This window comes from Necator americanus, chromosome I (genome assembly GCF_031761385.1).
Source record: "Necator americanus strain Aroian chromosome I, whole genome shotgun sequence".
Lineage (NCBI taxonomy): Eukaryota > Metazoa > Nematoda > Chromadorea > Rhabditida > Ancylostomatidae > Necator > Necator americanus.
In genome coordinates, this window is record NC_087371.1 from 27650531 (window position 1) to 27664565 (window position 14035).

General features: G+C 37.3%; 1 protein-coding gene across 3 annotated transcripts in view; it reads right to left on the reverse strand.

The window, feature by feature from the left end:
* Positions 1-1042: 1042 nt before the first annotated feature.
* The window catches only part of RB195_007042 (uncharacterized protein), a gene marked incomplete at both ends in the record, with an annotated part of 28486 nt that continues 15493 nt past the window's right edge, over positions 1043-14035 (reverse strand). For all 3 annotated transcript variants that reach the window (XM_064180458.1, XM_064180457.1, XM_013439844.2), the window contains 9 exons: positions 1043-1250; positions 1317-1387; positions 7150-7242; positions 7722-7820; positions 7913-8014; positions 8081-8212; positions 8294-8377; positions 8471-8605; positions 10172-10293. In XM_064180458.1, the coding sequence (XP_064037326.1) occupies positions 1043-1250; positions 1317-1387; positions 7150-7242; positions 7722-7820; positions 7913-8014; positions 8081-8212; positions 8294-8377; positions 8471-8605; positions 10172-10293 (1046 nt within the window). The remainder of the gene's footprint in view (positions 1251-1316; positions 1388-7149; positions 7243-7721; positions 7821-7912; positions 8015-8080; positions 8213-8293; positions 8378-8470; positions 8606-10171; positions 10294-14035) is intronic.

The window sequence follows — 14035 nt, forward strand, 5'->3', positions numbered from 1 at the left end:
AGAAATACAGGACCTGCATAAATAGGAGCATGAAATTCGGTGATAAGCTCGAATATTACAATGAAAACTCCAGCCAGACGAGGCAGTTCGACTAACAGAAGAGATGCGTTGAATCAATAAGAATTTAAAGATAGCATCCGTAATAAATCTCCTCTTAGGTCCTTTATATATAGGCACGCAAGGATTTCAGGCACAGCATAAGCGAAAACGCGTAACATCGTCTACAAATCCGGGAAGTAAAAATCTAAATTTACTCAACAAAACAACTTTTTAAAAGTTTTTCTTTTCAAATTTTAACTTTGATTAATTTCATTTCATCTTTATTTTATTTCATTTTTTTCGAAGATTCGTGAGCACAACTAAATGAAAGCGATTCAAAAATGCACCAAAAGAACTAAAAAGAGAAAAAGAAGAAAAACCCGGTCGAAACAACTTCTTACACCCGGATGAATAATGATATCCGTACGAAAAGAATATCAAAATATCGAAACTGCCAAGAGAGGAAAAAGAACTCTCTTTATACCACCAAGTCATTTAAATTGTCACCTCGTCGGTACGTTACGATATGTAAGTAAAAAATCCCATATTAAAAAAAAAAAACTTAGAAGTGGTCAATAGATTGAGTCTCGAAAACCATTAAAATAATGCAAAAACTCTTCTATGAGGTGTTTGGGACTCCCTTTCGAGTTTCCAACCGCCGTCACGAAGAAGACATTCTTCGTCCGGCGGATAATCATGGCATCACTACGATACTGTAGAAGACTCAGGTCTGCTCTTATTCTTTACTATTTCTACCATAATTACATTTCATAACATAACAATAAGTTCTTTCCAGTTTCCAGCAGCGCAAACCGAAATACAATACATTTGATGAACCTGCAACCCTTACAGAAAGGAACATAGAACCCGTTCGAGGGCGTTAACCTTCCCGAATAATAGACATAGATGTTTGTCTCGGCAACGAATTCCACACGTTCCACATGATGATAGCTTTGGCAATATTTTATGCAGAAAAAAGAAAATGATGAAAGAGATCCAGGGATCATGACGACGAGGAAGAGGCTTGGTCTGTTGGGGAGGTGAGAGCGGCGGTGGCGGTGGCGGCCGAATCAGTGGTGGGTGTGGCAGTAGGATTCGTTTGTCGAGAGCTGAGAGCTCGGCAAAGTTGTTCGAGTTGGCCGAGTTTCTTCTGTTGTAGTACAGCGTTCTCCTCCAACTCCTTCTTTGCCATCGTCAACACCAATACATTCCTGAAATATGAAAGATTCTCAGGAATGAAATACGGAACTGAACAACTCCCCATCAAAACCGCTCACTTCGACGCTTCTTCGTATTTCTGCTTCCATTTAAACGAATCCGTTTCGACTTTTTTGAAATTTGCGTTCACCTGGAATTTGTGAAACTTTACGATAGCAACTTAAACAGTCAAGTCATCAAGGAACCGTCATAAACCTATCCATAGCGGAGCAATTCATTTTCTCCCTCAACGGTATATTTCCTTAACATGTGTGTGTTCGCGGTGTACATAGCTTTTTCTCTGTAGTCAGAATGAAATCTTTATGGTTCTAGCAAATTTAAGTACATTCAAGATGTTTCGTACCAAAAAAATTAAAACTAAAAAAATCTTTATTGCAAAGAAAAAAGTCTGTTCAACAAAAAAAAAATACAGACTTCTATGTGCACAATTTAGTAAGAATCTTCATTTAATTTGTTTTAAAAATAGCTAAAATAACCCATTGCACAAAAATTTACTAGAAATGTTCTGGAAGAAAACTTCACGCTAGAGGAACTACCTCAATCAAATCCCGGTCCGAAGCAAAATGAACAATGCTGGTTTTACAATATCATCAAGTTCTCAGATACAAATTGACCGCTACGCCTCTTCAGCCGGATTTCCCTCCTTCAATTGAGCGTGCTACTCTTCACATGCGTGTATCCGTTTAGACATACACGAATTTGATGAAAGAAAAATAAATAAATAAATAGATAAACAAATGGGAAACATTGACTCGAATACCACGTGAGCGTAAATCTATCAACTACTACGCAGCGCCTGTTTTTTCTACTAAACTGATGCACCACGTTCCATTCAAGCGACAAAAAAAAGTTGAAAAAGACTAATTCAAAAATCGTGGCATCCATATGGATGAATTAAGGCAAAAACTGCGATTTCGGGAGACAAATGTATACAATTGTATGCAAACAGTGATCACCTTTTTATGAGATACTAGCGAAAAGAAAGGTATGTTAAATAGTAACATAATAATAATAATGTTCAAATAAATTAAAGTTCCAGCTTTTTTTTCAGCAACATCTGAACTTTTGAACCTGTTTCCTCAATTTGTTCTCAATACACCACATGTGACAGATCATGTTTCTTGCTGACTACAAACGAATCCCTTAGATCTGAAAAGATGCTGCTTCGTTTCACGCTTTACATCAGCGCTCGGAATTACTGCGTCGACTGCTGCCGGCCGGCCTGCGAGTTTTCGACGACGCTCCTCCCGCATTTCCGCCCCCGCAGCGAAACAATGTGGACAAGCTGGATACTTCATCAGGCACGCTTGTTAAACAACTATCGATTCACGACCGAGCAGGGACCATTCAAAAAGTGAGCGGTAATGGATCGCCGGCGAACGATTCGACGTCGGTGAAATGTCGGGGATCGGCTCCTGCTGAATTAGGGAATAGAAAAAGACCAGCGAAAAGTTCCTCCCTACACCCTTCAGTATAAAAAAAGAGGTGAAAAACGGGGGAAACTTTCTCATCCTGAAATTTACATTTGTTTCCCAACAAACAAAATAGAAATTCTTGCTGAATTGTGCCCATGCATTTTCTGGTTTAGCAAGATTTCCAACATCTTAACAACTGGAAAAAATGGCCTACAACCCCTGAAAACCACTCCATTCAACTGAGTAAATAATCTAAAGTGAACAAAGCATTTCTTTTCTAAATTTTATCATTAGAAAATATATACGCGGGAACTCTCGTTTTTAGGGGAAAAGTGCTTGCGGTACGCTTCGTAAAAGCGAATTCTTCCAATAAAACATTCTACAAGATTACATACAGATATAGATACAAGAATTTCGAAAAAAAAAGAAGTAACCTTCTAAAAAACGCAAATCAAAGCAGAGTCGTCAGACAAGATGCTTCTTTTTAAAAAAAAAAAAAAAAAAAAGAAGTACAAGTTCATGCTACTACTCATCTGTGAAAAAAAATATTTCATAGCTTTGTCGATATAAGCAAATAAATAAAATTCAATAAATGCTGTTTTTCGTCCCAAACTTTTTCTTTTCGCAACCAACACACACTACTGTAACCGCTGAGTAATTACGGACATTTACAGCAAGATGTACATCTACAACATCTTTTTTCTCTGTTTTAATGTGGTTTCTAACAAAAACGCCCCATCTTCATTCCTCCCTTAGTTTTTTTTTTCTTTGTAAAGAGATAGTTGGTTGGGTTTTAGGCCTATTCAAGGGATTCACAGACTACAGCTATGCCTAAATCTGCACATAGAAACCTTTCCATATAACTGGAGAAATAACATGTTATATTGACCTAAAAATTGATTAAAATTAAATCAGCATAAGAAAAACCAAAACACCAGCTTATAGATAGAAACGCTCTTTCAAACAGCGTGTTGAATAGCTTTAAACTTTTTTCTGTGCACGAGTTTGAATTTTAAAAAGACCATCAATTAAGGATTAACCTAATACATAAAAAATCAAAAGGAAAAGATTAGGGAACCGACTTTGCTAAACACATCGGTGTAAAGCAAAACATTCGCTTTTTTGTTCCTTAGGCGCGGTGAAAGTAAACGTAAGAGAGGTTTAATTTAACTATGTACTATCAAGACCCTACCGTACAACATATACTACCAAATCTTGGCACGACTCTAAGGTTTCTTCCAAAACTGCTATGCACCGTTTTAAAAACAAAGCAAGAGCCTTAACTTTGTCCCCAAATATTGAATCTTTTCATGGTATTTTTTAAAAGTGAATTTATCAGACTAGGATAAATTAAAAGAAACAGGCAAATTAGAAAAGAAGCAAGCAACTCCGGTAAAATCCAATTCGTTTTCCGTCCAAATCCAATTCCGAATAGGAACAATTCCTATTCAGAACAATTCCTATTCAGAACCAGAAAAAGCTCTGAAACGATTTATGAAGGGCATCCCATGAGTGATCTGAAACCGTTACGTCACGGAATCGCTAAGTAACGTATTGTTGTAGGTAGGTACGGACAAAACTACCCAAGCACCAAAAGAGATGTCAATCTTAGGAGGTGATGTAGGTAAAATAACGAAGTACCCATTAAAAGTACTAAAATGTCGTCACTATGTTTGTACAATCGATGGTTCTGTACCTAAGACGACCAATGTCCCTCATCCACCCGGAGAGACATTGGTCGTCAAAGGTGCAGAACCACCGAATCCATAACAGACCCATGGTCTGTGTGGATAAAGGTGGATCCTTTGGCAGCTCATTGTAGGTGTCGCATAATAAGCATTTCTTATCCCTTACGATTACGACATGAAACCGAATGACGCATCCCAAAGGGATTGCTTAGAATCTCAAGCGCTTCATCCTTCTTTATCCTTTTATCTATAAAAAAGGACCAGCGAACAGTGTCTGCGCACTTTTTTCCAGGTTACGCCTGGACATCAAGATTCAACTGTATCCCATTAACCCTCTGACGACATCATGACTCAACGCTGAACCGCGCTTTTTTCCGTCCTGATGCACAATGCGGATCTGAGGTGAGCACTTCTCAGCGGTTATCTTTCATGACTTCCTAATTATTTAAAAAGTTTGTAGCACTTAGTGGGTTTAGTACTATTTCTTATTATTTCCTTGGGCTGTGTAACGCAGTCGGTAAGAAGTTCCGCTGTGGATACGCGATCGATCGTCGGTTCGAATCCGCCCTAAAGCTAACCACGTCTTTCATTCCTTCGTGGTCGATAGATTGGTACCAGATGACTTGATCACCGACTGGCCTCCGGAAGTCATTGTATAGGCCAACACGCGTTTCAAAACCTCAAACGAAGTCTGAGTTGAAGTCGGACGCGTAGTCGTAATCGTAGTGGTCGTATCCCCAATTGTCGTACACTTTATCCTTAATTATTATTCTTTTGTTCAAATGTAGCTTGTAAAAGTCGATTGGCGCTCAATACGCAAAAAAAAAACGTTGTCGCCCGTGGGTTAAAGGCATCGTCCTACGAATCTGAGGTGGTACGGACTTCAGGTGGAGTATTCGTATACGGGATAGTAGATGATGGAGAGGGGGGGGTGATTCCGTCCATTTCTTCCTAATTGCCGTAAAAAACGGTCCGGGATGTGGCGCGTGCAGAAGGCTGGCGCGCTCCAATCAAACTCCTTGTAGAAAATAGTGCGCCGGAACGCTCGAAGCCGTATCTTCCGGGCCGTTTTCTACGGTAATTAGGAAGAAATGGACGGAACCACCCTTCTCTCCATAATCTACGATCTCGTATACGAATACTCCACCTGAAATCCGCACTACCTCAGATTCGCGGTATGCTACCTTTAACAATATCTATGTTTTAAAAATTCCACGTTATAAACCACAACATCTAAGTTGTTAGCTCTTTGAAGCATATCCGAGATCCAACATAGAGAATAAAAATACAATAATATAAAATAATGAACATGCTGATCATCTTCGAGATAACTGAGTTGTTCAGAAGAACCCACTCCCAGTGTGAAGTGTTGCGCATTTCTTGGCAAAACACTAGATTTCATTGAGACATTTTTAGAAAATATTATGTCAAAGAAAGCGCTCAATAGTATTTGTTAACATAACACTATGCATCAGTGCTTCCTCAGCATCAAAGGTAAGTTGTTGAACGAAGATGAATTTATAATAAATATAGATAACACCAAAACTTCTCCACATCTCATAGAGAATCACTTACAGATAACAACAGAAATGTAAAAAAACTATTAAGGAAAAAAATTTCTGCCGTTATTCAATCCGCTTGGGATGCGCCACCAAGTTCACTTCAATTCAGAATCGTTTGAGGTTTACGAACGTGTATCTAGCCTATACAATGACTTGCGTGGACTAGCCGATGTGTCAAGTAAGTGTTTTTATCCTCCCAGACAAGTCTGATACCAATTTATCGACCCCGGAGGGATGAAAGGCTTGGTGAGCACTAGGGCGGATTCGAACCTCTGATCGATGGTGTAGACAGCGGAACCTTCAACCGACTTCGCTACACTCGCTCTGCTAATACGTTCTTGGTTGAATTGAAATATATTAAGAAGGCAATAAATCTAATGTTCTCTTGTTCTTGAACCTGCAATAGATGGCGTCGTACAAAACAACATTCTGGAGGCGGCTGTTTGCAGTGATGCAAGGAGAGATGAGCGGAACTACCATCATCTCCATAATCTACGGCCCCGTTTACGGATACTCCACCTAAAAGCCGTACCCTCAGATTCGTGGCATGCTGCCTTCAAAGGTTAGTTGTGCCTGACCAACATGGACCATTATCTTTAATAAGCTTTAATTAATGTCAGCAGAGTATCCAGAGAGATAAGAAATTTGTTGGTCCAAATTACGAATAGATCGGCATTTTCAATCCTCTGAAGAAGACGTAAGTGTCAACAAGTCAGGCCAGAAAGCGTAACAAAAATAAAAACAAATAAAAACTAGGAAGTAGTTCCAACTAACGATCTGTAAGGTTTCAATTAATTAATATTTTTTTCAGTTTTCAAACTGTTTCAAGTAGGTATAACACCTAAAAAACCTTTCTTTTTCCTGTCAAACGAACCACTTCATTAGTGATCTTCATAACATTTCCTGACCGATGAAAAAAAAAACTGTGGAAAGATTTTAAAAACTGCTGGATTGTGCGCGAATGGTATTCGCCCTCGAGTCGTGCGAAAAATTCGCCGTCAATCAAACACGACGCTTTTCATTGAGTAAGTGCAACTTTTCGTCAGAGACAGAGATAAACGATGAGCGAATGAGGACATCGTAGCCGCCACCGCTGCCTCCATCCCTCACTCAAACTCATTTCCATTATTTTTTTTTTCAAAAATGTATCGGGACTACACCATTAGACACATTCAAAAATGTTGATTAAAAATAGAACGTCTCAATTAAAAGCTAATCTTAACAAACCCTATCGATCTCCTTCTTAAACTTGTCAAACGCAGCATTGCTTTCCGCTAAACTTTTTGTGATTTCTTCGTATCTTCCAGCGTATCGCTTCACCTGCAAATAATTAAGCTACAAAACTCTAAGTGAGTGACTGTAGATCAAATTGTAACCAGAAGTAACTAATTCCTTGAGAATGATGTACATTTGTCATATGAGTTTCGTAATTTCCCAGAGAATTTGTCAAAGAAACGAATTTCATGAGTCAAGTGGTAACGGCAAAGTTGAGTGCATTCTATTATTTATTATTATATTTATTGGTATTTATATTACTCATTGTTATTTATTATAATATTAGAAAGGACTATTTTAACTATTACAGCTTCAAGTTTAGCACAAATTTAAGTACCGTTACCTCTACTAACCTCTATTTAGCACTTACTTTACGTAACAGGATTTCTGTTCTTTTTTTTTTGCTGGATTTTATCTACGAAGGCCTACTTTCAGACGAGAAAGCTTACACTTTTGGAAGTGCTCGGACAAACATCCAACGAATTCCTCAAATAAACAAATAATAAACAACAACAACAACTGACCTCAGCTCTAAGCGCTTTTTCATTCTCCAATGCACCACCCATTCTAGCCGTTCCTTCAACGAAAGTCCTCGTCAACTCTTCCTTTTCCAAAGCGGATTTCTATAGCGCATTCAATTAAGGAACAAATATCATCCATACAAAAAAAAAACAAAAAATAAACAAAAAAATAGAACGAAAACAAGCGTACAAACCTGTGCGTTGATTTCTGCCGCTTCTAATTTTGTCTTCAACAGTTTTATTTCTATATCCTTGGCTTTGTTATACTCTTGCCAGTAAGAGTCCTTTTCTTTATACTGAAACCATAGCAATATAGTTAAGGGCTTCTCACTATCTTCCTCTATTTTTTTACCGAACTATACCTGTTCTTGAATGGCAGTGATTCGCGACTCGTATTCTTGTCCGAGTTCTTTTAATTTCTCCGCTAATCTTCCGTTATCGGCAGCCAAAGCATCCGATCGTTCCTTGCCTTCGTTCATACTTGCTTCGATACTCTTAAAAAAAGTTCGTTTATGTTTTTCATCCATATACTTTAGGAGAAATAAAAAAAACAATAAAATAAATTTCTAACAGACCTTAAGAGCAGTTCGCAGCTGCTCCACAGCTTGCTGCCGTTCGTGCTCAAGCAGTCGTACCTTATTGAGGCTATCTTCACGGATCTAAAAAAGAGTCGAGATTTTAATAACTTCTTTAAATTTTTTTAAAAACCTAATTGCAAACTCTAAACAGATAGAGAATAAGGAAGTTCCCACTTGTTTGTTCATTCTTTGCAGTTCGCGGCATAGCTCTTCAAGCTTTCCTTTAGCATCTTCAGTTTTTAGTAGAATCAAATTTGTTTTTTCCAATTTCTTTTCGAGAGAAGCGTTAGCTTTTGTTACCTTGTCAACCTGAAAATAACAGTAAAATTCACGAAAAAAAAACTAAAATAAAAAAGATTAAGATTATCATATTTGTTTATTCATACAGAATGTTCTATATTCACGATTTTGAGTTGAAGAAAAATCAAATTTCTTTAATGTAGAGTACTTGAGCTTAGGCAATTTCATCAAAAAGCATGTGTACAAATTCTGGAAGTCGAAATGTTCGGTAAAAAGATCTGGAAAAGAACTTGAAAACTATATCAACACTAAGATATAACCCTAAATGTATTACCAATGCAAATTTCATACAAAATCGTCATCGTTGCTAGCAACTAAATTCAGGGTGAGAATTTTCCTTAGGAGGTGGATTTCCTTCGACTGGAAGTGTTTAGAGAATTCCATAACGGAATAATGGATTTTTCTCATAAATCCACTCCATTTCCAACTTGTAAAACTTAAATAGTTCTCCGCTAGTAGCGAGCGTTCTGAGAACGGTATATCAGACAGACCTACGCAACCACCTATCTGTGTAAAACGATAAAAGTCAGGTCTGGCGTTAGTCAATCCGCTTGGGATGCGGCTCCGCGTTCACTTTAATTCCGAATCATTTGAGGTTTACGAACGCGGGTCTAGTCTATACAATTGCTAGCTAGCGGAGGCTACCCGGTGTAACAATTCAGTGTGTTTACCTTCCCCAGACATTGCCTGGTACACATTTATGGACTCCGAGGGATGAAAAGTTTGATTGGAACCAGGGCGGTTTCGAACCATCGGTCGATCGTCCACCGACTGCGCTACACCCGACTTATTTATATAAAAGGAATGGAGAAGACCAGAAATTTCGTGTAGCTTTATACTACCACATTTTTATGCTTTCGTAATGATCGTCACCCGCCATCTGCAAAGTTTATTCTTAGACGATTGTACTGATGGCGATGCTATATCCCTAAAATAAAATAATAAAATCCCTCCATTTTCTCGAGAATGACTAGCTACGAGATATTGTTTGCATATTGCACAAATTTATTACAAACTATTTTCGTGTCAACAAATCGCTTAGTTGTTCATTGAAATCACTGATTTATAGTAGCCGAAATCATTGACTAGACATCCACGCATTTGTTCTCCGTTTATTGATTTCGTCTCCGTTTATTGATTTCATGGAGTTGCTTGCCTTTTCATTTATTTATTTGTTTTCGTTTTAGGTTTTCTTGCAGCAGTTACAGTTTCGTATGTAAACAGCACATCCTTTGAACTCATAAACAAATAAAGTAAGAAGTACAGGAACAGGTGTACTTCCTGTTCGGAGGCTCATCGAACCCAGCGAAACTTCGTCGTTGAAGTGTCTAGATATGCAAAAAGAACTCGTTCCTACAATTTTAAGTTACGCATTCGAGAAATTTTGTGTATATCCATTTATTGACGCTGATGTCTACTTCCATTAGTCTTCTGGAATACATAAAATTTCACGGAAGATCTCAAGACGTTCCTTTTCGACACGATTAGTCTGTTAAGAACACCCCATGGTCTCAGAACATTGATTCTGGTTCTCCAAACGTATTTAATCCCCGAAATATCGAAAGAATAACAAACCTGAGCAGCTTTTTCCCTCAATTTAGCGTTCTGATCCTCGCTTTCTACTACTCTCTTCAATAATTTTGTAACTTTATCCTCGAGGCTTAATCCCTCCAACGACTTCTGGACGATTTCCATCCCTGAAACTTGAGAAAATTACCTTGATTCTAAGTAGATCAACTCAAAGATCACATCAAAGACAGAAATCATAAAGCAACACTTGCAGGGTGAAAAGAGAGATTTTCTCCAACGAATAACACAGGACCAACACTTTCGGCGCCTTATTTCAGTGCAATACACTGCTCAAAAAACATCCATTTCAGATGCAAAAATAAAAGTAATAAAGAATAGAATAGAATAAAGTGTTTAAAAAAGTGAAGGAAATGTGGGTGGAAAGAGTTGTGAAAAATGAAACTATAGGAAAAATAAGAGTAATTTGTTCCGGGAAGTATAACTTCGTCGCTCTCTCTCCTATTAGCACACTATTTCGTAATGCTAATGCTATTGCGACAGTGTACATACTGGTAATAAAATCAATCGAAGCACGAATCAACTGCATTGTCTATTTTGCCTTCTGTGCACCTACCGATGGTATGCCAACAAGTTGAATGATAGCAAAACTTCAAACAGGTTAAAGGCATCACCCCACGAATCTGAGGCGGTAAGGATTTCAGGTGGCGTATTCGTGTACGGAATGGGAGACTTTGGAGAGAGGGGGTGATTCCGTTCATTTCTTCCTAATTACCGTAAAAAAAAACGGCCCAGAAGATACGGCTTCGAGCGTTCCGGCGCACTATTTTCTACAATGAGTTCGATTGGAGCGAGCCAGTCCTGTGTGCGCGCTGCACCTTCCAGGCCGTTTTTTTACGGTAATTAGGAAGAAATCGGAATCACCCCTCTCCCCATAATCTACTATCCCTTATAAGAATACTCCACCTGAATCCTAAATCCGTACCACCTCAGCTTCGTGGGGTGATGCCTTTAAGCGGGGAAACTCAAACAGAATAATCGAGACGAAAAAGACTTGCATGGCGTATTATAAGGATATTCGTAATGGACTCTAAGAGAATTCACCATGTATGAGCGCAAAGCTGACAAACTTCGAAGATTTCAGAAATATACTTTATAAAAAACGAAATAAAAGTAAGAAGAAAATAAAATAAAATAAAATATGAATGAAAACTAAAAACAACAAAAATTAAAAACTTGCACACAAAGTAAAAGCCAAAAAATAACTAAAAATAAACTCAGTGACGTAAGTTACGTCCAAGAATGAATACTGATCCAGAAGTAATAGGAGAAAATTGTTGAGAAACAGTAAAATAAAAAAAGCAGCGTTCTAAACGTTACGCATGTTACTTCGAAACAAGGAAAAGCACCATTTTAGATACATCTCCATAATAGAAATTAATTTCCACCCTACTCCAGGAAATGTCTTGCAAAATGTCGGTTTCAATTTCTCCTGAAATAAAGTTTTTCTCTAGACTTATGCACATTTTTCAAGGTGAATAGTTGAATAATTTTAGTCTATTTAGAGATGAAACTATTTTCCCTGAGAAGAAATTATAAAATAAAATTACAATGAAAAAATAAAATAAATAGTAAGAATTATAGTGGAAATTTGGAGGAAGTGAGAAGAAGAAGTATAGATAACAAAGTTAGAATTCAAACCAAAAATAAATTTAAAATAAACCAAATTAATAGTTTTAAAAGATTGAATTGCAATAAAAATATTCACTTTTTCTAATGAAACAAAAATCCGGAACACTTGCGAGAGAACAACGCAGGACATAGAAGAAAGTGAATTTGTAAATGAAAACACCCTAATATCGAACAATCTCCACTCTGTTGTTGTGTTGTTGTTGAACAAACAAGAACACAACAAAAGAAAGAACGCTTTTATTCAAGAACGAAAAGAACGGTTTTACACACGAAATAAAGCTTTTTTTTAATATGTACCAGCTGTATTTCCTGTAAAAAAAATCATAGCTATAAGTCTCCGCCGCACCGTTGCCACATATAGCAACTGATGGGACCACATACAGGGATTTTGCTATGGCACCGAAAGATACAGTTGATATTCATTATCGTCTTCAGGAGGTGATTTGCACCACAACAAGATGATCAGCAGTTCACGACTTAAATTTAACTACGAAACACGACCTTTTTATAGTTATTGATTTTTCAGATAACTGGAACGCAAAGTAAAACTCTTTAGCAGGATTTAGAATCCCTCAAAAGATATAGATTATTCTGGAAATTCATACCTTCTTCAGGGAGTATGAAAAGAATTTTTTTTTTATTTTTATTAATTTTATTAGTTTTTGAAAAAAAATTTATTAAGCATTTTTATTAATTCCACTCATTCTCTTCAAAGACACTTTCAGACTATTTCCCTGAAAACCTGTATACAGAGTTACCCGTAGTTACCTGTATACAGAGTTCTAAACGCTGATCTCAATAGAGCATCATTTTTGTTCCAATTCTGTTCCAATTCTGCTCCAATTCAGAAATTCAAGTCCAATTCTACTTATGTAATTCCACACAAAAACGTCTGCTATGTTCATGATCACCACCCTTAATAATTTTCATGTGCAAATTTCCACTAAGAAACGAGTCTAAAGGCCATTTCAAGAAATGTTCCAAATCACAAAGTAGCTAATTTTATTATCATCACTTCTAACAACCAAGGCATACGAATTTTCACAAAAATTCTCTTCTTTTGAGGTTGAAGAAAGTGTTGATGGACGTTAAAGTAAATAAAGTTCAAATTTGAGTGTCGAAGTTTCACGGCGTGTATAGCCCAACCGGTAAGAGTTTTACGCTGCGAATGGCCGATAGGCGAATGGTTCAAAACCGCTCTAGTGTCAACCAAGGTTTTCATCCGCTCCAGGATCGACAAAAATAAACTGGTGCCAGACTTTACTGGACGGATGAAAACCTGAGCCTGCACACGCGTTCGTCAACCTCAAACGATTTTGAATTGAAGTGAACGCGGTTGCGCATCCCAAGCGGATTGATTAACGCCACACAATTTATCCTTTTATCCTTTCGTAACACAGTTATGCAAAAAAAAGCCTTAAGAGAAATTTGAATGAGTCAGTTTTACAGAAAAGATAGATTTACGATATCTAACCACGAGTAGGCAAATTAGCAAATTATTAATTTATATACAGGGATTTGAAGAGAGAAAACTAAGTAACACAGGAAAATCTTGATTATTGTGTTACTATTTTATAGTTTCTATATATTAAACAAGTAAAGTCACAAGTGATTCGCTCCGTACGTCCATCTTTGGGCGAAATCACATTTCATATCAGCAGAAAAGAAACCTGTATTTGCATAACTTCTACACAGAGAACACCGAAACAACAATAAAAATGATGAATAATTATATAAATCACAAGAGATACAGATTCAAAACTACAAATATGCATATACGTTAGCATTTTTTTATCTATCATCGAAGCGAAACTGAAGTAGTTTTTTTTATAAGGTTGTAAAATACTCGGAAGTGAACAAATTATTAGAAACTTCTTATACTCCCGTTGGAGCACCATTAAAAAAACTTTTTGTTTCAACGATTACTAGAATGCAGCTTGGACCAGCTCTTCAAAAAAAAAAGAAGTCTGTGAAGCAAATTTTTTTCCATAACTATAAAGCCTTTGAAAAATCGAGGCTTTAAACTTCCTACGTCACTGACAGCTGATGCGTGGGGCATTCGCTGGTTGCTTAGGTTAAACGAGTCACTTTAGTCATTCGCTCAAGCTAGCTTTTTCTGAAAAAAAACATGCAATCAAAGTAAGAATTGCGCAAATACATTCCTCAGGCAGAGCTTTTGTCAAACAAATGTTCCTCAGAGGTACTGAAGAGTTGATTTCC